The sequence below is a fragment of the Geospiza fortis genome, unplaced genomic scaffold, assembly GCF_000277835.1.
Source record: "Geospiza fortis unplaced genomic scaffold, GeoFor_1.0 scaffold106, whole genome shotgun sequence".
NCBI lineage: Eukaryota > Metazoa > Chordata > Aves > Passeriformes > Thraupidae > Geospiza > Geospiza fortis.
The window spans coordinates 1,941,314-1,963,745 of NW_005054377.1; the positions used below are offsets into that span (position 1 = coordinate 1,941,314).

General features: G+C 43.4%; 1 protein-coding gene across 1 annotated transcript in view; it reads right to left on the minus strand.

Moving 5' to 3' along the window:
• The window catches only part of PKHD1 (PKHD1 ciliary IPT domain containing fibrocystin/polyductin), a 238,627-nt gene that overhangs the window by 194,434 nt on the left and 21,761 nt on the right, over positions 1-22,432 (minus strand). The window contains 13 exon segments of the mRNA XM_031060250.1: positions 2,134-2,277; positions 2,442-2,602; positions 3,071-4,055; positions 6,012-6,079; positions 7,546-7,741; positions 11,045-11,180; positions 11,695-11,825; positions 15,035-15,313; positions 16,189-16,294; positions 17,839-17,961; positions 18,922-19,106; positions 19,719-19,873; positions 21,953-22,091. Of these exon segments, the coding sequence (XP_030916110.1) occupies positions 2,134-2,277; positions 2,442-2,602; positions 3,071-4,055; positions 6,012-6,079; positions 7,546-7,741; positions 11,045-11,180; positions 11,695-11,825; positions 15,035-15,313; positions 16,189-16,294; positions 17,839-17,961; positions 18,922-19,106; positions 19,719-19,873; positions 21,953-22,091 (2,808 nt within the window).

The window sequence follows — 22,432 nt, forward strand, 5'->3', positions numbered from 1 at the left end:
CTTGCTGACATCTAGTGACAGGAACAAGCATCGTGGTCCTGCCTGTAAGATTGCTTCTCTCAGGATCCCTCTGCCACCAACCACTCAGGGAGTTCTGAGCACAGTTTGGATCAATGTGATTAAATTATAGTATTCTATTCTCCCTGCAATAACCAGGGTGCCCCATTTTGTGCTTTATTTTTTTTTCCAACACTCCAGCACTGTCTTTTTCTATTTAAAATAACAAGCAGTTTTGTGGACTGTGCCTGGGCCTTGTTTAAAACAAAGAAAACTGAGCTCTTTATGCCCTCTTGGCATCTCTTTTTGAGTGCTTGTGATTGAGTTTTAAAGCCCTTTTTCTTTCTCCCTTCCACCTTTTTTAGTATTCCTCATGGCACTGGGGTTGGAACTAGAGGACCTTTAAGGTTCCTTCAGCCAAAATCTTTCTGGGATTCTATGAAAGGAACTGTTCAAAATGACAGGAGTAAATTTAGAATTTGGGAATAAGTGAGGCTGAAGAGAACACCTGGAGACCTCTTGTCCCAGCCCTTGCTCAAAAGTTAAATTTCACATTGGGGTGGCTTCTTGGCAAATAATTTATTCAATTTCTATTTCAGAGGATGGATATTCCACACACCTTTGAACAAACCCCTGTAAATTTACCCTGATGGACACTGACTTGCCACCTTTCTTTCACATCCACAATGAATAAGAGGTCATGGATCTCTGGTCACCTGGATACTGGATGTCTGGGCAACCTCAGAACAGCAAATATTTCTGCAGATTTCCAGATGTTCTCCAACTTCAGAGCTATGAGGGGCTGAAATGTTAAGCTTCTGAGTGTTGGAATTCCTGAATCACATCACCATTTAGGCTGAAAAAGATCTCCAAGATTGCAGAGTCCAAGCTTTGACTGCTCCTCATCTTGTCACCCAGACCAGAGCACCGAGTGCCATATCAAGCCATTTCTTGGACAACTCCAGGGATGGCGATTCCACCAAGGAGTCAAGCACCAAGGAGAATACTCCATGTTTAGAATTTGGGGAATGGTACATGGCTCAGAGATGGGACTTAAAAGCTTAAATTCTCCTTTTGCAAACCTGAGAAGCCTAATTCTGAGCCTTCAGTAGGAAAAGGAGGGAATGTATCTTGTCCCAGGAAATGCTCATTTTGAAGAGTTAGCTCCAAAATTTAGGCAGGGTTATTTCTCTCAAAGAGAGATGTGGAGGTCATCATGTCTCTCTCCAGTTAAGGAAGATGCTGTGGTCATGATGGATGATCCCATCCTCCTCTCAAGGAAGTCAAATCCTCATCTCCAGCTTCCCAAAGGTATGAACTGGCCATGGTCTGTCATTTATTCACCCTTCCAGTCATTCACCTTTCTCCTTCTACACCTTTACCCCACTGAGGCCACCCCACCATGTAACCAAAACACAAAATGTGTGTTGCCACAGAATCAAAGACTTGTTAAAGTTGGAAAAGACCTTTAAGATAATCATGTCCAACCATCATCTCACCAATACTATGTTCACCACTAAACCTTGTCCTCAAGTGCCACATCCACATGTTTTTATAACACTTTCAGGAGTGATGGCTCCACCACTTCCTTGGGCACCATCTTCCAAAGCTGGAAAACACTGTATGTGAAAAAAAATTTCTACTATCTGAACTGAAACTTCCCTGGTGCAACTTGTAAACATTTCCTCAGAAGAAAAGGCATTTAAGGGAGTTTAATTCATTAAGATGATCATGATGGCTAAGAGGTGCTTGGGTACCCAATCCTGCAGTCCATATGCATGTTTTACACGGGGATCTTTCCCAAGGAATAACTGCTGTGAGGAAACGTTGATGTCATGCAAGTTTGGCCACAGGCACATGATGGATCTAATCCAACATCCGTGGCCATGGACACAAAACTCACCCTGACACCATCTGTCCTTAGACTGAGTGCAAAAAACAGAGGTCACAGATTCATGGAATCATTACGGTTGGAAAAGACCTCCAAGATCCCCAAGTCCAAACTTTGTCAGTTCCTCTCCTCTCTCCAGGGCTGCTCCTTGTTCCCCTGGGATGAGATACACCAGGACTCCCCATTTTGGGTTAAATTTTAGGGGATATTTTTATCACAATGACGGTTTCTGAGTTTTAACTGACCTGGTAGGCGTGGGGCAAGGCAGCTCAGCTCAGTCACTGTAGTGTTGCCCAGGAGTTCACAGCTGGTGCCACAGACTGTGACCAAAGTCTTTCCTGGGGAAAACCCAGTTCCATGCAGGTAAACTTGTCCTCCATTCAAGCCACCTTAGAAAAGAACAGAAAATGGGATTTAAGACAGAGCCTGACAGCTGGCTCTCAACAAAAGTTGTTTTTTTTTAATTCATAACTTTTGCTTTTATGACAAAATGTCATAAAAGTGCCTCACACAAAACCCTGTGGAGGAACTGCAGCAACCCTCCATGAATTACCCCAGTTGTGATGTGCAGCTGTCACTGCCAGATGAGAAGTGAACGACAGGTTGGAGGAAGCCCATCCCCTGGGAATATCCAGGCCCAGCACAGGGTACTCGCCCACAGGGAGCAGAGGAGCTGTGCACTGCAACGTGGAGTGACTGATGCTGATGTTGCTGCAAGGAAAATCTCCAATAAACACCTGGATAATGTCCATCTCTGTGACCTGTGATACTGTCAAAGTTAAAAGGACACCAGTGGAAACAAGTGAAAGGAAAGCTGGGGTAAATTCCTCACTGTAACTTATTGTTCCAAGGTAATAGGAGTGTCCATCTACTTTCAGACTCAGAGCCCTCATGCCTTTCCCTGGAGGCACCATGCACTGGATGAGCACACAGGTGATGTTGAGAATGAGGCAAGGGTGATGGTCTATGAGGACTGAAGTCATCCTCTTCCCCTTCAGAGCCAACCCAGCCAAGCTGAGCAGGCCTCCCCCATTGGTGCTGAAATCCCGTGGGTAAAACTGGTACACCCAAGGCAGGATGGTGAGAAGGCTGGATGTCCCTCTGAAACAAGCACGGCCACTTTTCCTGCTGGCTATGGAAATGCTGTGCTCCCCTGGGGCCAAGCAGGCTGTCTGGCATGTGATGATGGTCTCATTCCAAAAAGTCACCTTGCAGGCAGTGCTGTTGTCCACATGTACCACGGGGCTGTCACCCTGCCATGCCAGCCTCTGTCCTTTGATTGTCATGTGGGTGGATGTCCCATTGGTTTTCCAGGTCACCAGATGTACCAGGGGGGTCCAGTGCTCCTGCAGGTGGAGTGTGCAGCCCCCAAGGCACACACTGTGGACTCCATTGACAACCACAGTGACACTGAGAGCCCGAGATGCCTCAGCCAGCCACTGAGGGTGCAAAGGGTGGGCCCCTGGAAGGACAACACAGCTGATGGAGTCATTATCAGACTTCTGGATCTCACAGGAGTAATTATTCTCCAGGATGACCTGCACCAAATTCCTCCTGGATTTTAAGGCAAAACCAGATATAGTGAGCAACATCCCACCACAGATGGATCCTTGTGATGGGAATATGGAGGTTATCTGTGGAGTTATGGTGATGGCCTGCTGCCTTGCTGTCACCTGAGCATATCCCAGCTGCCTCTGGATGATCTGGATGGGGAAAGTCCCGGGTTCCAGGCTGTTGAGTGGCAAAGAGCACTGATAATACACTGCAGACTGGTTGCCCCGTTGAAACTCAAGTTGACATTCAGTGTGTCCAAGCTTAGCCACAGATCCAGTGATGTTTATTCCCTGAATGCTCAAGAGCAGGCTGCCATCTCTGATTTCTGTTTCAACAGCAGTAACAAGGGGAGTCAAAGCTCTCTGGTAGTTGAAGGTGATGGTCCTATTTGCAAAGAGAGCTTGTTGAAATGATCCACTGCTGATGGCTACATTTACTCTGACAGAGATGTCACGTGAATCTTCATTAGACAAATTAACTGCTGGTGGGGTTAGGCACCAAACTGTCTCTTCTTCCAGGTGAGTAACTGTACAGGTTTGATTGTCCATTGACACAGAAACCAGGGCAGGATTTTGGCTAAAGCCCACCCCAGAGATTGTGAGCAGTGTTGCACCTAGGAGAAAAGCAAAATAAGGAAGAAGAGTATTATATGCAGAAGAGGAATTCATTATTATCTCTGAACCATCATCTTTATGTTCCCTTCCAACACAAACCTTTTATGATAAAGCTGATAAGTATGATAGGAAGGAAAGAAGAAACAAAATCCTTTTTTTGGACAGGACAGCTAGAGACAATAGCAGCCATATATCAGAATAATCCTACGTGGACAAGAGGATAAGATAACAAGTAGCCAGGGACCTTTGTGGCAGTAAATTACTGTAGAAAGCCACCACAGAAATGGAGAAAGCTGCTGTGAAAGACCCCTGAGAGTAAACAGAGACTGAACTCTTCATGGAATGGGACTGTCCCTAGAGGTGGGTGGAGAGGTACTTTGTTCCTGATGCCCACAGGGAAGAAGAATGCAACTGTGAATATTTTCAAACTCAGGCAGTGTCAGATTTCATAGAGTCACCAAATGGTTTGGGTTGTAAGGCGCCTTAAAGGCCACCTCCTTCCAATGGCCTGCCATGGGCAGGGACAATTCCCACTATCCCAGGTTACTCCAAACTCCATCCAATCTGGCCCTGAATGCTTCCAGGGATGGGGCAGCCACAGCTGCTCTGGGCCCCCTGTGCCAGGGCCTCACCACCCTCACAGGGAAGAGCCCACCCAAAGGCTCTGCCCGTGTTCCTTTTTTTTGTAGTACTGGAACTCCCAGTGTCCTGCCTTGCTTCAACCTCTTTATCCATTAAGCCTGTTCTCTTCCTTTTCCCATGATCTGGCTGAAAAAATAAGTTGTTTTGTGATGAGGTTTCTTTTTAAGTGAGCCTAAATCCTTAACCCAGATGTACACACAAGTGTTAGAGACAACAAAAGATTACAGGTAAGGGGGAAGGGACTTGTGCTTTTTGCAGCAAAGAGGTTTCAAGTCGGCTTAAGCCATTCATAAAACCACAACCAAAGAGTTAATTAGTTCTTATTTAATTTTCAATTTACCCTGAAATATAAAAAAGGTAAAACTTGTATTATTTTTTGCAGTATGGCTTAATCTTCAAAACTGATAGGACTTGCTCTCCAAGCTCTATGCATTCTCTCATCTTTCAAGGCTTGAGCACTTCACAAACTATTGAACTAATCACGTACCAGAAAGCCTCTGAATTTTTGTGTCTTAAAATGTGTTGTGAGCCTGGGAGAGCAATCTGTGGAGGACCTGAGGTTGTAGCACAAGAATTTCTCTGTCTTCTATAAAAGCATTTCTAAGGGCTCATGTAAAATTCACTACAGGGATTCAACTCTCCTCCACCACCAGCCAAATGACAAAATAAATCAGCCACCCCAAATCTGCTTTTGAAGATTTAAAGTAAAACTTTTCTTTTTAATTCAGCAATGTTCTGCTCAGAAACACACTTAAATTATTTTCAACATCTAAAAGCTTAGAACGGGATTAATAAATATTTCCCTTTTGATTAAAATTAACATTGAAAAGGGGCTTTTTTATTTTGTCTTTTCAACATAACAAAAATGAACATCCCTTTTGGGATCACTTCAAATTATTGTTTGCTTCAAACCACAATTGTACTCTGCTTTCCACCTAACTTTCACATGGAAAACCTTGAAAGATGGGGGCAAAATGACTGAAAGAAACAGCACAGATGAGCCAGGTGTGGGCGTGCTGTGTTTTCCCAATGGGAACATGCAAGGATACATGAGCAAACACTTGGGGAAATCAATTTCAAAGCACAGAGAGCCCTGAGCCAGCCAACCAGATGGAGGGATGCTCACTACAATCCCACATTTCCACACAGCTGCTGTCTGCCCGTTGATGCCTGCATAATAAAGGGTCACAGATCCAAAACCCCCTCATTTAAACGGATGTGAAATGGGATGCACTTTCCATTCCTGCAGGAAAACTGTGCCCTTGATCCCTTTAACCTCCATAAGTGGCTGCAGATGTACCAATGCTGTTTACCCAGAATGGAGCCACAACAGGGCTGGATGCTGAAGATCTCAGAGAGGTACTGGATTAATGGCTCAACCCTGCAAAACACAATGAACACAGAAAGGATTTGGGGCAGTTAGGGCTATTCTTTTATTTTTCCTTCCTGTTGCAGTGCTTTTCTTTCTTACAACTCCCAGAAAGCCAAGCACCCACTTGGCACATCCCCCTTTGTTTGATGTCACAGTGACAAGACCACCCAACACCCCAAATTTTTCCATGTGGTTTAGAATCACAGAATGGTTTGGGTTGGAAGGGACCTTAATGATCTTCTCAGTCCAACCCTCCCCATCCCTGGGCAGGGACACATTTGAGCTACATCTATCACAGCAATTGGCAACTTATCAGTTGGCAACTTGTGGGCCAAATTTAGTCCAACTGAATTGCCCATCAAAGGAAGCAAAAAATAAGGATTTTTTGGCAAGCAGACCCCACTGTAGCTATGCTCAATGGAAGTGCATTGAAAAGGCATCACAGCCACCCTCTCTCCTCATACCCTTCCAGTAGAGAGTGGAGTAAACTGAACAAGAGGAAACCCAAACATGAGTTCCTGAAGCCCACCCAGGTAAAGTTATAGCTCTATTTCTGTCCCATCTACATCTATTTTACCTTATCACTCTGCTTTCAAAAACATCCCCTTTCCTAAAATGACCTTTTAGAGAAGAGATCTTCCCAATCCTGCAATCCAGCCCACCAGAGCTCAGAGTCATCTGCTGGGATGACCCATCTCCTTCCCATCTATCCCTGGAGATGAAGTGATGGTGCTGCTAACAGACTCCAGTACCAGGTGGGATGAATCCCTGCGTGCCATCCACCAACCACAATTTTTCTCCTTCTGAGGTTTATTAACACTACCAGCAGCTTAAGTTGGTTTGTGAGCAATAAAAACATCTAATTTCTCCCCAGTATTGTAATTTCAGCACCATTCCTGGCAGCTGCTATGGCTGAGGAAAAAACTGTGTTGCTTTTGAATACATTCCTATATCCCAATTTCAGGTCAGCTTTCCCCCACATTTTAATTCGTTTATATTACATTTATCTAGGCATGAACTTGAAGTGTCACCTTAGGAAATGGAAATATCATCATTTAAAAATTCTCCAAACAAAGCATTTTTGTATCGTTCAAACTAGCTTTTGTTTTTCTGATGAAAAGCGTTTCTTTTCTTCTGCTGTTTTCCTACAGCAGGATTTATCTGCATTTGACCTGAATCTGCAAATACCTTTGATTGCCTGAATATGCATTTTTCATCAAATCAACTGTTTTTTCCTAAAATGTTTCTCTCCTGCCTCCTACTGATCCAAGGGAAGTTAATTGATTAGCATTAGCAGTTTGCTGACTCGGGCTCCACAGATAAATAAATGCCTTGATAATTATTCATCATTTCATACCACACGGCAGAATTCACCTTTAGGTACAGAATTAGTGAAAAACTCAAACCTTCCTTTTCAGATTAACCCTGAAACACCAAATAAGATGGAGAATGAAGCTTCTGAGCAAAATTCACACCTGTTTGAAGTGACAGCAATGCCATTGATGAGGACAGAAATATTGTACCACCCTGCAGGCAGGGCTGGAAGTGTCACATTAACCCCACGCTCTGTCTGTGCCTGGATCTGTGGCCATGAGCTCCCAATTTGGACCTTGACATCTGAGCCCTGGTAGCTGGCAAACTGGGATATTCCGACTTGGAGCTCCTCACCTCCTGCAGAGGAAGGAAGGGAACTTTTTCAGTGTTTCTAGGAATGGTTATTTAGCACATATTACCATTGCCTGAGGAAGAGCAGAGTCCCATCGTGCCAGAGTAGGTCCAGTCATGCCCATCAGCCCAAACCCAAAATGTTGAAGACTGCAGTGGTTCTGTATCCTTCTCAATCTCTCCTGCATAAGGTCACCAGCTATCAGGGTTGTCTTGAGACATCAGGACAGTGAACTTGGTTATGACCACCACTAGCCACTCTCAGCAACACTCAGGATAGGATTCATGTCTCCCTTACCATAAATGTCTGTCCTGTAAATATCTGAACCTGATAAAAACCAAATATAGGGGTTTTTTAAAGTTTTGCAGCTGAGGGGTTCTGGGATTTTATTTTTTTTAATCCCTGATAAACTATCTAGAGCCTGTTTTTCAGAATTATGGAGTCATGTAATCATATATGAGCCTTCCACAGTAAAACAGAAATTTCCTTGGATACCTAAAGTCAGATGTGCTTGCCATGGTTTAACCCCAGATGGCATCTCAGCCCCACACATCTGCTCACTTCCCTCCCCTGCAGTGGGATGGGGGAGAGAACTGGAAGCATAAAAGGGAGAAAACTTGTGGGTGGAGATAAAAACAGTTTGATGGGTAGAGCTAAAGTTATGTGTGCAAAGCAAAACAAGGACTTCATTCTCTGTTTCCCATGGGCAGGCAGGGGTTCAGCCATCCCAGCAGGGCTCCATCACATGGAATGCTGACTTGGGAAGACAAAATGCCACTGCTCTGTCTCCCTCTTCCTCCCTTAGCTTTGTAAACTGAACATGAGCAACATGGTCTGGATAATCTCTTGGGTCTGTTGGGATCAGCTGTCCTGGCTGTGTCCCCTCCCAAATCCATGTCCACCCCCAGCCCATTCACTGGTGGGGTGAGGAAAAGTCCCTGACTCTGTGTAAGCCCTGCTCAGCAATGACAAAACATCCCTGTGTTACCCACACCATTTTCAGCATGAACCCAAAACACAGCCTTACACGAAAAAAATTAACTCAATTCCAGGGAAAACCAGCTCTGCTCCAAAGGACCTTATTTTCAGTAATCACAACTCTCTTTCCTATTTAAGCTGCTGTGTGTCAAACTGTTCAGATGATAGAGGATACTTTATTAGTGCACAGTGCACAAACAGGAAAGGACAAAGCCAAGAGACAAGAGATTTTCATAACTTAAATTTCTTCTGAAATAGCTTAAAAAAATAAGGTGGTATCCATCAGTCCAAATAACGGTATTTTCACTGATAGCTTTATCTGTGGTCAGTGAAAAGAGATTTTATGCCATGATTCATCCTATTGCAAGACACACAAAAGAGCTGTGGCAAGTCCCACCACAGAACCATCTATATATCTTCAATGACCATGCAAAACATCTAAACATTGAGCACAGGGATGTGTTTAGGAGGCAAATCTCATTCTCTTGTCTCCCCTGAAAGGATGAAGGAGGGAGGAAGAAGCAGAAGAGCTTGTACAAAGATTCCTTCAACTACTTGCTCCTCTAAGCAGGTCTTGGAGCTGGTACTTTTCAATTCTGCATTCACAAAGACTCAAATAAAGTTTGAAAGCCTGAGAAGTTGAATATGTTAATAACATGAACTCTTTGGACTCTTGGTCAATCATCAGCTTAATCCCAGATGCCTGGAAGGCATCACTGTAATTTATTTATTCTTTTTATTATATAGAAGGAAAATTATATTAAAAGAGGAAGCCGTGGAGGTTCTGAATACCAGATTGAACTCAGCCCCACCACAGCTCATGAGACACTGTAACATTGAGGAATTCTTTGCACCTGAGCTGCCCGCGGCTACAAAAACCTCCCCTTGGTGCTGTGGTATCTGAATAATATTCAGATGATAAAGGACGTTTTCTCTTATTTATGCATTCTGGAGTAATAGAAAATGACAAGGGCATTTGGGGAAAAATGAACAGAAATGCTGGGAGTGCACAAGGAATTTTGGCACTGGCAGTCACCTAACCCTGTACAGCCCCAACAAGTCCAACCGAATTTGGGAGCAGTAGGTAGCTTCAAGGTGTTCACTGGAACGGTTGCAAAAATAGAGAAAAAAGTCAGATTATTATATTCTTGGAGGAATGGGATAGGTAAGAAAACAGGAATATTTCTGTCTTCCTCCCATCTTCTTCTCCACTGTCTCAGATACCAAATAACTGTTGTCAGTTTGCCATGCAGAAATGTGCTAAACTTTCCTAAAAGGCTTGTTTGTAAGTGGACATCATTCACTGTTTATTCATTTATTATTTAACTGTTTATTTATATACTATTATTACTGCTTTCTATTCCCTACATACAACCAAAATCCTGGGGGGAAAAATGAGGGAAATGTGAAAAAAAAAAAAAAAAAAAACCAAGCAACTCCAAATAGAAAATTTCAAAAGACAGGAATGGCAAACACTCCATGAGGTCTAATTAGGATTTTGTCCCCATGAATTCAGTGAGGTCTGTGTTCATATTCTAAAGTAAAACATAACAAGGTCAAAAAGGAAGGAACAGTTTGGCTTGGAAATGGAAACTAGGTGAAAGAAATGTTGCCTATTCCCTGATTTCAGTAACCCAAAATGCCCATGATGCTCATCATGGTCAACCCCTGGGGATCCTGGAGAAGGACACTTTACAGAGCTCATCTTGTCATGGATGCATCTGTTACTAAGAAATACAGAATCATGGAATACCCTGAGTTGGAAGGCACCCACAAGGATCATCAAAGTTCAACTCCCAGCCCTGTACAGGACAGTTGTGAGAATCCCACCCTGAACATGAGAGAGTTGTACAAACATTGGTTGAGCTCTGGCAGCCTTGGGGCTGTGACAATTCCTTGGGGAGCTTGTTTAGTGCCCAGCCATCCCCTGAGTGAAAAACCATTTCCTCATTCCCAGCCTAAACCTTTCCTGACACAGCTTCATGCCATTCCACTGGTTCTCATCACTGCATGAATGGATGGGATTGTTTCAGAGCAGAGTCAGAGAAACCTGACACAAAAGCGGGACTATCCTGAACCTGACATCCTGTGGACATCATCCATATCACAGGCAAAGCAACTCATTACCTCATGTATGCTAGTGAAAAACCAATAAAAAACCAACCACAACTGACCAGGACTAGCAGGAAATGCAGGAACTAAAATTTAAAAGAAAACAAACAAAAAGTGTTAGATCAAACTGTATAGATTGATAAATTCCCTCTGCCCCACCACCATCAGCACTAACAACTCTTCTCCAGAAGATGCCCAACACTCATCTGCATTTTCACCTGCTATGCCACTTCTGTTCCTGCTCAGGGATACAAGTGCAGGGTTTAAGGAAGGATCATACTGGAACAAGTTGGTTACTGTTGTTGACTTGTACCCAAAAATCAGTGTCACATGGACAGCAGCATCCTCTGCCCCCTAGGAAGAGAGAGAAATAAAATGTGAGAGATAAGAATGCATCAATTTTTAAAAAAACAAGGTATTTCCTATGTTTCTGATTCTCCCATATGTGAGTCAGGCACATGGCACTGATGAAACTTTCACATATACCATACTCGACTTAAATATTTACAGTTATATTGACTTTAAAGAGCATCTATGGAGCTTTAGAAACCTTAAAACAGTCCCAGACTCTGCAGATTTGGATTTGTTATATCCATACAAGTACATCAAACTAGTAAATAAAATCCCAGACAAACTATGCCGTTTTTAATTTGCAACATTCTTACTAAATTGAGGGGCTTGTTTTTTTCACTGGTTTTCATAAATCTCCTATTCATCTGTTTTTAACTAAGCTGTTCTAATCTGTAGAGTCCACAGACAAGACTTGGCTGAGGGGCTGCTCTTTGCCCTTCCGCTAGTGTAGCTCAGGCCAGGAAGGCACAGGAAGTCACATTGGCTTCTGACTGCTCCCCAAAGTGTGGTTTCTTACCCGAGAAGGAACTTTACATTGAATTCTTGTTGAATTTCTGCCCTCCTCCAAAACTGGGCAAGGCTGGGATCCAAACAACACTGCATTTACTCCTTCCAGATTGGTCCCCCTGAGAGTCACTCTGAGTCCTCCTAAAACAAACAATTATTCCATGATGTTCAATATGTAGGATAATTTAATATACAAAGAATTCTTTGTTTATAGATGACTACAAAAGTCTCTCAGCTGAGCTGATGATGATCTGTTCCACCTTGCTGTGCCTGGCTCCCTCTCTTGCACCAGAGATCCTCCTTGCCTTACTTGAATTCATTGAATTTCAATTATTTGAATTCTCCTCCACAACACAGGACGACTGGGTTTTTTTTCTGGGTTTATTTCTTAATGACATACTTATTTAAACCAGCAAGACCTGGCCTGTGATCTCCCCCTTAGCCAGATCCCCAGCCCAAGAACGAAATAAGGAAGGAAGGAAGAAGCACTAAGAATGGAAAATGAGCTTAACGCAGCAGGTGTTCTCACAGTTCAAACAGCTGCCAAGCTCCCTGCTGTCAGAAAAGCCTGTAGCATGTGTCTAGGAAACTTGGGATAGAAAGGGGACTTGGCAGGGCTGGAGACTTGGATTTGTGAGGGAAGTCACGGAGGGATTCGTTCCGTGGAGCACTGAGCAAGCTCAGCTCTCCTCCGTGCCAGACCGAGCCTCTCCAATCCCAGGCGGGATCACGCCTGACACAAGTCAGCCTTGTGCTTGATCTTTCTTCAGCATCCACTTCCAAAGAGCCAAGGTGCCCCTTTGCTTTTCCAAGTGATTAGAGGACTCAGGGATGTTTCAAAGAGAAGCAGGAAAGAGAACAGGAGTGGGCATTAATGGCAATTCTAAGATGGAGTTTGTGCTTTGATGCGATTCAGAGAAACTTAAAAAAAAAATAAAAAGGAAATGTTGCTTGAAACTTAGAGCTTTTTTCTCTAGTTCTCAGCACTGCAGAGTTTTTAGGATTATGGCTGAACAGACTGTTCAGACAGGCACTAATTAATGCAGTGTTTATTTGTATTTATTAGCATGGCTATATCGTAAACCTATTGAGCTTTTATCCCTCTTTTGACATGTAATGTAAGCAATCCTCTACATTAAAGTAATTATATATTAATGACAAATTCCCTTGCACACTTTCCTGAAATTACCTATTCCTGCTAATTCTTTAAACCACCAGAGAATTATAGAAGTTTAGTCTTGATTTCCTGTGGCTGGCAGCAAATCCAGGCCAACGAGAGCAATCAGATACATTAACAGCAAGCTCCTGCTATTCACTGGAATGTGAGAGTATCTTTAGAAAGGCATTCCATGCTTCTAGAGTTAGGTCATGGGGATCTCCCAGCATGGCACCACTGAGACCAGGGATATTTTGACAAGAGGGAGCTGAAGCAGCAAAATACAAGGTGCTCTGTTGCCTTCCTGTCCTGTAACATTAAATTTGTAGAGTCAGAAAGAGCAAGAAGTGAAAACTGAAGCCACTTGCAAATGCAAGAGTTGTCAGATAAGGAGCTTCAGATTTAGGGTTCAGAATCCCCGAGTGTTGTGCAAAGACTGATGCTGTTAAATTTTGATATCTACATTATATCTATATGCAGTGAAATACTGCCTGTGTGCACTTTACAATGAGATTGAAGAGAGGTATTTGAAAGGGGAGAAATTAAAAACACAGATGGAAGCTGTAATTCTTTCCAATTATAAGCATTCCAGGCACATGTAATGTAAGATAGCATTATTCTTGCTTTCTTTTTAATGAGTGACAGATCACTGTAATTGGGAGGAGTGGATTTGCCAGCAAAGGAAAGCGGAAGCAAAGCCCAAGCACTAAAATTTGCCAATGCTGTGTTGTTTTTCTAGTTGCTTGGAGGTATTTGGGTTTTCTATGAATTAAAAGTGATTCTTTAACTTAGTGTGTTATGACCCTCTCAATAGGGAAAAAAAATGGCAATAAACGAGTTAGAGCAGTTTTCTTCCCATGCAACCAAAAAAACAAAACCCAAACAACCCAAAAAAATCAACAGCAGAAAAAATAATGCAAAAAACCCCTCCTCCCCCCACCAAAAAAAAAAAAAAAAAAAACCCAAAAAAAAAAATATCCCCAAATCAAAAGCATGGTAAAAGGTGACCATAACTTCTAGCTTAGGAATCCTGTGTTATCCCAAGTCCATCCCATGCTTGTCCATGGATAGTTTTACAGATCAGCATTCCTTTTGTCTGGCTGCTCCAATGTGGGCAAGCATGGCCCAGTCAGATCGTGATTACTGAAAATAAGCCACGTGTCCGAGCTGCACTGAGGCCAGTGCTGCTCTCAGTGGTGATTGTGACCATGATCCCAAAAATAAAATGAGATTTACAGCGAAATGACTGGGTAACTTTACTGTCAGAGTAGACTTGGTTCATGCTCTTTCTGCTGCATTCCTTCCTGCTTGAAAACAAAGGATAATCTGAGACTGTCCTTCACTGCACAGCCCAGGTATATCAAGAGTGTTTGCCACATTTCTCATTGGCTTGAGGAGACTCTTTCCTCTCAAAAACAAAAAATAAAAATTCTTTGAAGCTCTTGTTTTCAGTTACGGAATTTATCATTCTTTATTTCCTCTTCTATTTCAAGGTTGAGGTATAATGGGAAGGGAAGGAGATTCAGTTTAGCTTCTGTAAGTTTCTTATCTTTGTATCTAAAGCTAAGAATGTGAGTTTTCCATTTTATTCCTCAGAATATGAATTTGCTTCAATGGGGCTGGGATTAACCAGAGTTCAGCCATTTCACAGTCATAGAATCATAGGATCATTTAGTTTGAAAAACCCTCTAAAATTAGAAAGTCCAGCCAGTAACCAAGGACTGCCTGGCCCACCACTAACCCAAGTACCCAAGTGCCAGATTTACACATCTCTCAAATCCCTCTAGGGATGGTGACTCCACCAATGCCCTGGGCAACTTGTTCCAGTGATTGGCAACCATTCCAGGGAAGAAATTTTCCCTAATACCCATTTTAATTAGGCCAAATTAATTCAAATACTACATAGCTACGTGTCAAATGGATATGGGAGGATGAGTGTGAAGCACCAATGATTTGCTGAAATGAATATACGTGCTCTTGAAGATATAATTCCCAAGTAAAACTACTCATGAAACTGGTTGCCTGCACAAAGAGAATCTGTCAGTCTTTAGGTCATTTTTGACTGTGCTTTGGGGCACACCTAGCCATAAAACTTCATCAGGTGAAAATCTTGGCAGTGAAAGTACAGAAGAACAAAAATATGCCATGACAAGGAAGAAGCAGGAAGCAGCTCCCTTGGGGAGTTCACACCTACCAATCTCTGAAGTCGAAGGAGGTTCAACAGCTCCCAGGGTTGGCTGGACTGTGAGGAAGATCCCTTGTCCTGTGGTGGCACCAAGAGCAAAGCCATGAGGTGCCACCAGCAGTGTCACAGGGTAGGTCCCGACCGGCAGCCTTGGCACCTGGCAAACCACTTGGGTTTGATTCAGAGATGAAATGTGGCAGCTCCTCCTGTCCACCTCCACCTGCAGGGCCAGCTGCTCCTCACCAAAACCAGCTCCCCTGAGAACCACTGTGGCCTGGGACCCCTCACCTGAAGAAATATAATCATCAAGGTGGCTCATGAATTTTGGGCTAGCAATGTCCAGAATTTAAATTCAGCCAACAGTTAAAAGTTTCTAACAGTTTCAATGACATATCCTAAAAACTACACCACTGGTGATATCTCACTGTTCCACCTAACAGCAATGCCTGCCTGTCCCTGTCCAGCTGTTACATTTTTCCTTAAATTTTTATTAAAAATAATTTGAGCCAAGAGATGATTTTTGCTATAGGCATCAAACCTGCCATTGTTTCTCTCCCCTTTATGCCTTTACCATAGAATCACAGAGTAGTTAAGGTTGGAAAAGACCTCTGAGATCACCTCTCTGTTCACCACTAAACCATGTCTCCAAATGCCACATCCACAAGCCCTCTGAACCCTTCCAGGGATGGTGACCCCACCCCTGCCCTGAGCAGTCTGTTCCAGAGCCTGACAACCCATTCAATGAAGAAATTTCTCCTGTTAACTATTCTAAACTTTTCCTGATGCACATTAAGGCCATTTCCTATCATCCTACATTTCTTCATCCCTGCTCCACCTGGCTGCACCCTCCTATCAAGGAGTAGTGCAGAGAAGATCACCCTGAATTTCCTTTTCTCCAGTCTGAGCCTCCCCAGTTGCTCTTGCTCAAATCTGCTCCTCCTCAGACCTCCTCCAGACCCTTCCCAGCTCCACTGCCCTTCTCAGTTCAAACTTGTACACTCAGCAAACTGGAACTGGAGCTGATCAGAAGTGGCCCATAAAAGTGCAGTTTCCATAAAATCAAAAATTTACAAAAGGATACACGTGTACACGAAATCACCAGCACCTGGCAGATCTTTTACACAGAATTTTGGCCACCGTATTCAGACACCAGACCCCATTACCTGATGAATATTCCACATCTCTGACTATGGGTGTCAATTCCTGGCTGAACTGGAAAGAACACAAGCCAGAACAGTTTGCAAGGACATCATTCACCATCACCACCACCTGCAGACCGACCAGAGAGTTACTTTAATGCTAGTAAGGGAACAGAGGTGTTTTCTAGAGCCACAACTAGATGCTGGTAGCCACTCTGAGCTACCGAGAGCACTCAGTGCTAGAACAGGGCACAAACAGAGAGTTCTTCACCCTGCTGCAGTCTCGCTGCAAATTTAATTGCAAATTTAAATAGCAGATTGCTAGGGCTCATCCAAGCACCAGCTTTGGATGCTTCATCTCCAGCCCACCTCCCACCATCCTGGCACCCACACCTCCTCAAACTCCTGTTCTTCCAGCCACCCATTGAAGACTGTTCCTGCCTTCCCCTAGCTCTTCCCACTTTGCCTTGGGAATAAATTCATTATGTCTAAAACACCATGGAAGACTAATTAAAATGAAACCCATGTCTTCTCAACATGCAGCCCTCAATTTTATTTTTTGCCCCTTGTTGTTCAAGCTGAAGGAAAAAAAACTGGGCTGTGACCTTGATTATCTAAAAGAGATATCAAGAAATATCCCTCCTGACATCTTGATATTTTTGAATAGTCAACTGGCAAAGGATAGAGCATAAAAGATCCCTTCTTATCCCTCTCCAGGTGTTAAGGGTGTGCCTGCAAAAAGCAAAGCATCTGTCCCAAGGAAATGCAAGGAAATGCAAGTGCTGCAAAATAGTCTGCTTAGACACAGAGAGGATAATTAGAGGGACACTTTTACACTGCCAGAATAAAGCTTCAAAAACTACCAGAAAATCAGTTTGTTGCTGCTGGTGTTTTTCACTTGGGCTGTTTGAGGGTTTGTGCAGCACAGAAGGAAAGGATGTCATAGGTGGCTGAGTCACTGGAAGAAGAGCAATTCTCATGGCTCATGAAAAAGGCAGGACGACTTGGCCCCAGATGTTGCACAGCTGGGCTTGGAGCACATCCAACATCACCTTGTTATAGTCACAGTGCCTTTGAGTCTGCTGGAAACAAAGCCAGCAATAGCCACTGTTCCTCAACATCTGAGAGCAGAGCTGGGAACACATTTGTCCATCCAGCAGAGTGGAATGATTCCTCCTTCAGCCTGAAGCTCTCCTGTTTCTCTCTTCCCTCCTGGGGAATTCAGATCCAGAGAGGTTCAGGATTTGCCAAACTCACAGATGAGTACCCCAGCCACCAACTCATTTACCTTGCCCATCAGTGTAACAGAGTGTCACAGGTGAATTGTGTAATGCCCAATTTGGTGTCCAAGCACCACAGGACCCACCAAGGGTGGGAGTTCAGAGATTTTCATCCCTTGGTCACAGCTTCCAAAAAAAAAGATACTGTCTTCCATCACCCATGATCATCATTCTCCCTACCTTCAACAGCTCTTGGAGGAAAGTCCTGCTCCACACACCAGGCAGCAGAATACGAGAAATTTATGGCAAAGCATATCCGTGAAATACAAGAAACTTATGGCAAAGATTCCTGAAAGGATTCATTGGCAGAACAAGGTATCCAAATACCTGTGAGACTCCTGGAGCTACACAACCCTGCTGAACCAGTGATAAGTATGAGAGCACACCAACTCACCTGTGTTTGGTTATGGAGGGTGGCAAGCATGTCCCCAAATATTGGTCCAATAAACACACCCCCATCATAAACCACACGAGTAGAAACAGTTGGCTTCAGGCCAGTGAGGTTTTCAGCAGAGACCTGGCAAAAATCAAGGAATTCAAGTTTCTCATCCTTTTCTGTCCTGTGATTTTAAATTAAAACAGAATCTTTACAAGCAATAACTCGTGAAAACTTCTCACCCTTCTACCATTAATCATATCTGCACCTCTAAATCTTCATTACTCAAGGTTTCACAACACTTCCCTGTTCCCACCTCCACCTTGCAGTCAAAGAGATGACAAAGAAGTTCAGCAATTAGGGTGGTAAATGAACTTCTAATACCCAATAATATAATTTGGATTTAGGCATGGAAAGTTCTTCTCAAACATGACTTTAGATGAAACAGGGGCCTGTGCAAGAGCTGAAGATGCAGCTCAAACTTTTTCACTCTCCAGGCCAACATCTTGAGCTCTAGAATTTGTTGAAAATGACATCACACTTTTAGGAGCTAAATATCCAAAGAAATAGTGTTTCCTTTTGAGGTAGGAAGCATATCAGTCTGAGTCCTTACTCAAAAAGACCCTTTTTCTTGAAGGAAACTAACATGACAAATCTTGGGATGGGAGAGTGTAAAGTGAACCTCCACCTGAGAATTTTGAGAACCAGATGCTAAGCCATACAAATCAGTTCTCAGAAAAATACGTTCTTGGCAAATAAATGATGCCACAAATCTGTGATGAGCTCCAGTTACTCTACTGAAACATTAATGTAGATATTATTAATAAAGATTTCATTTCAATATAACAGTCCCTTTGCTGTGCAGAAATCACACTCAAATCTCCTGGTTTTGAATCACAGACTCCATGCAATGTCTTCTCCTAAAACTGGGGGTTTTTAATCATTTAATCTGGAATTTGCTTAAGGTGCTGTTCTGAACAGGAAGATTGCCTAAATTTCAATGGTGTCTTCATAAAAACAACCCTTGTGAGAGAGAATCAGCCAAGACCAAAGACATCAAATGGGGATCAAAGTGGGGATTAGTGAAAGAAATTACTGTACACTGATAACATTGGGCAAGTCCCCAGCTGTTTTTTCCCAAGTCAGTGTCCAGACACTTTCATAGCACGAGCTGGAGTCTCTGGTCACGGTGAAGTCACTGGTGTTGAAGAAGGGAGCTGTAAAATTATCCACATTGTCCTGCAAAAGCCTGCGGAGCTGGTGGGCAGAGATGTGCACTGAAACATCTGGAAAAGACATTGAGGAGCAGTGGATATCTCCATTTCCAGGAGACCACATCTGCCTGCTCCTAGGAAAGGAAGGGGTTTCATTATGAGTGCAAGGCTGTCATGGTTCAAACTCTGCAGCTGCCAAAAGAGTGAAGTGACATTTATTGCACCCTAAACACCAAAAAATCATAGCATTATAGAATAGAATCATAGAAGGATTTGGGCTGGAAAGGACTTTAAAGGTCATCTAAGCCCAGCAATTAACCTTACACCAGGTTGCTTGAAGTCCCATCCAACCTGACCTCAAATGTTTCCAGGGATGGGGCATCCCCCATCTCTCTGGGCAACCCCTGCCACTGTTTCCCCAACATAAAATATTTCTTCCTTATGTCTAATCTGAAGATCATCCACACTATTTAATAACACAGTGCCGTGGCTTAGTTGGGGTGTCAGGGAACGGGTTGGACTCAATGATCTTGAAAGTCTCTTCCAACCTTGTGTGATTCTGTGAACAACCAACCTGCCTTGAGCACACCCAGGCATGGGGCAGCCAAAAACTTCTCTGGCAATTAATTCTTCCCTTGGCTTCCCGCTCAGGAAATCCAGGCCCTGACCTGCACCTTCCCTTACCTGGTATCACTGTGTTGGCCAAGTGGATGTGGAAGGTTCCTCCAAGAGGTGGGGATGACTTCTGCAGCCTCTGGATGGTGAGGCTGACTCTCACATCTTCCGTAGACACGTTCAGGTGCCCATATTCCTCAGAGCCCTCCCCAAGCACTGCGCCTCTGTGGGACAGAGAGGGGGTCACAGAAAGGCATCAGCAGTGGAGACCCTCACTGCTGACACCCCCAAGTCAACCAACAGCTCAGGGACACCTATGGGAACAATACTCCTGAAGGATTTAATGGGAAGATGCCCAGACCTCAAAAAAAAATGGGTATTCCCAATTTCTAATCACTCTCTACAACTTCCTCAAAACTGGTTGCAATCTGGTGGTGTTGGTCTCTTTCTCCAGACAGCAACTGACAGAACCACAGGACACAGTCTTCAGCTGTGCCAAGGGAAATATAGGTTGGATATTAGGAAAAAGTTTTTTACAGAAAGGGTGATAAAGTACTGAAATGGCCTGCCCAGGGAGGTGGTGGAGTCACCATCCCTGGATGTGTTTAAAAAAAGAATGGATGTGGCACTGGGTGCCGTGGTTTAGTTGAGGTGTTAGGGCTGGGTTGGACTTAATGATCTTGAAGGTCTCCTCCAGCCCAGTGATTCTATGCTTCTGTGAATTATGCAGGCAATACACAAAGTAGAAAATTATGGAAAATTACCTTTTTAAATTTATGATAGAAGAAATAATTTATACACCATCAAGCACCAGGTGCAAACCAGTGGTGTTTAGAAACACCACTACTGGTGTTTCTAAAGAACCAGCTCAGTGCAGCCTGGACAGCATCGACCACAGCAAAGCAAAAAAATATTTCCTGCTGCACACTGTTATCTCCTCGAGCCCATGAAAATCTCAAGTCCCCTGAATTACAGTGAGATTTCATAGAGTACGATCATTTAGGTTGGAAAAGACTCCTAAGATCGAGCCCAATTCTCAACCCAGCATTACCAGGTCCCTCATTAAACCATGCCCCCAGACACCGCATCCGTACTGGAGTCATGCAAGTTCAAAAAAGTCCAATTCCTAAAAGTTAAAATGCTGTTCTCCTCTGCCACTAAAATTCCAGTGTTTCAAAGGAAACGGAGCCTCTCTGTGGTACAATGATGCCACCGTGTGTTAAGAGTCCGGATGACAAGTGGTTTCTGCAGAGCAAATTTCCACGAAACAAAACCAAAAAGATCACTGAACCCTTTGTACAGATGGTATAAGATTTTTAGCCAATATTTCTGTTCTGACAGAGGTAGGAGTTTATTGGATTAAATCACAGCCAATGTTCAGTGAAGAGAAAGAGTCAGGTTTATTCTGAAGATGTCCAAAGGCAGTGCTCAACTCACCCATTTTTAAAGCTTGTGCTGATTCCTGCTTTTCTCTAATACCTTCCTCAGGGAGATGGAAAAGCCCACCTGTGCCTAACACCTTTTTTTATCCTAGTGAGAGGTATTGTGATCAAACTGCTTTTTAATCCTTTTTTTTTTAATTAGCTAAACAGATGGGGCTTCTTAAATTCTCCTCTTCTAGGCATTTTCCTCAGCTCCATAGTGATGCTTATGGCTTTTTCCCCCTTTTTTTTTACTAAATTTATTCAAAAAATACAGCCATCAATGTTATTTGCAGCATTCCAATGTCAGTCTTCAGGCTCCACACAGGAGTAAAAATTTTCCCTCTTCCTACTAGTTACACCTCTGGTTATACATCTCAACCACCACAAACATCCCCCTGTACCCTCATTCCTGCCCTTACCCTTGGTGGTTTATGTTAAGAAACTACATTTGACTCAGCTGGATACAATCCAGCTTTTACAGGACTTATTTTCTGCCAGTACAAACCTTTAATGTTACAGTCTCTGATCTGGTTATAGCCCATGGCTCTGATTCCTCTGTCAATGTTGAGAGGAACAGAAACCTCATTTCAGCAAACAAGGACACCCAAGATGGACTTCCAGTGCCTAATGTGGGAATTGGTGTCATTAATGATGTTTTGGAGACACCTTTGGATGATCTTCATCCACTGCTCCAGAAGGGCTTAGACTTCCTTCCAATCCCACATCACACCTTGGTGACCCACAGATATCTGACACCCCAAGTTATCTCAAACTCCTTCAGCATCTCTTGTTTTCAGCAGCTAAACCCAGCTCGAGGTACAATAGGGGAACTCTCAGAGGTGCTACAGGGTATTGAGATGAGCTGCTCGCTGTCCCTACCTTGGAGAGAGAAGGGGCAGACTGGCACCACAGCCAGACACCCCCCAGGACACGTTGTAGGTGGGAGGAGACCCCACCACAGACACTGCTTCAATGATCCTCCCCTCTGGCCACTGGGGTTTGGGGTCTCTCTGAGAAACTGAAAAAAAACCCATAAACATTCATTAGAGCAAGGAGAGCGGAGGTGACTATGCCCAGAGTATTGTCATTTCATAGCTGGAAGGACCTGCTTGGGTTTGTTTGGTGTTTTTTTGTTTTAAGTTATATTTCATAGAATCATTAAGGTTGGAAAAGGCCTCTAAGTTCACAGATTCCAACTATTCTGCAGCACTGCCCAGTCCATCACTAACCTATGTCTCCAAGTGTCACATCTAGATATTTTTGAACTTTTCCCAGGATGGTGATTCACCACAGCCTGTTCCATTTGTAGAACCACATTTTCAAATAAACCAAAAATATTCATATTTTGAAAATTCCTTC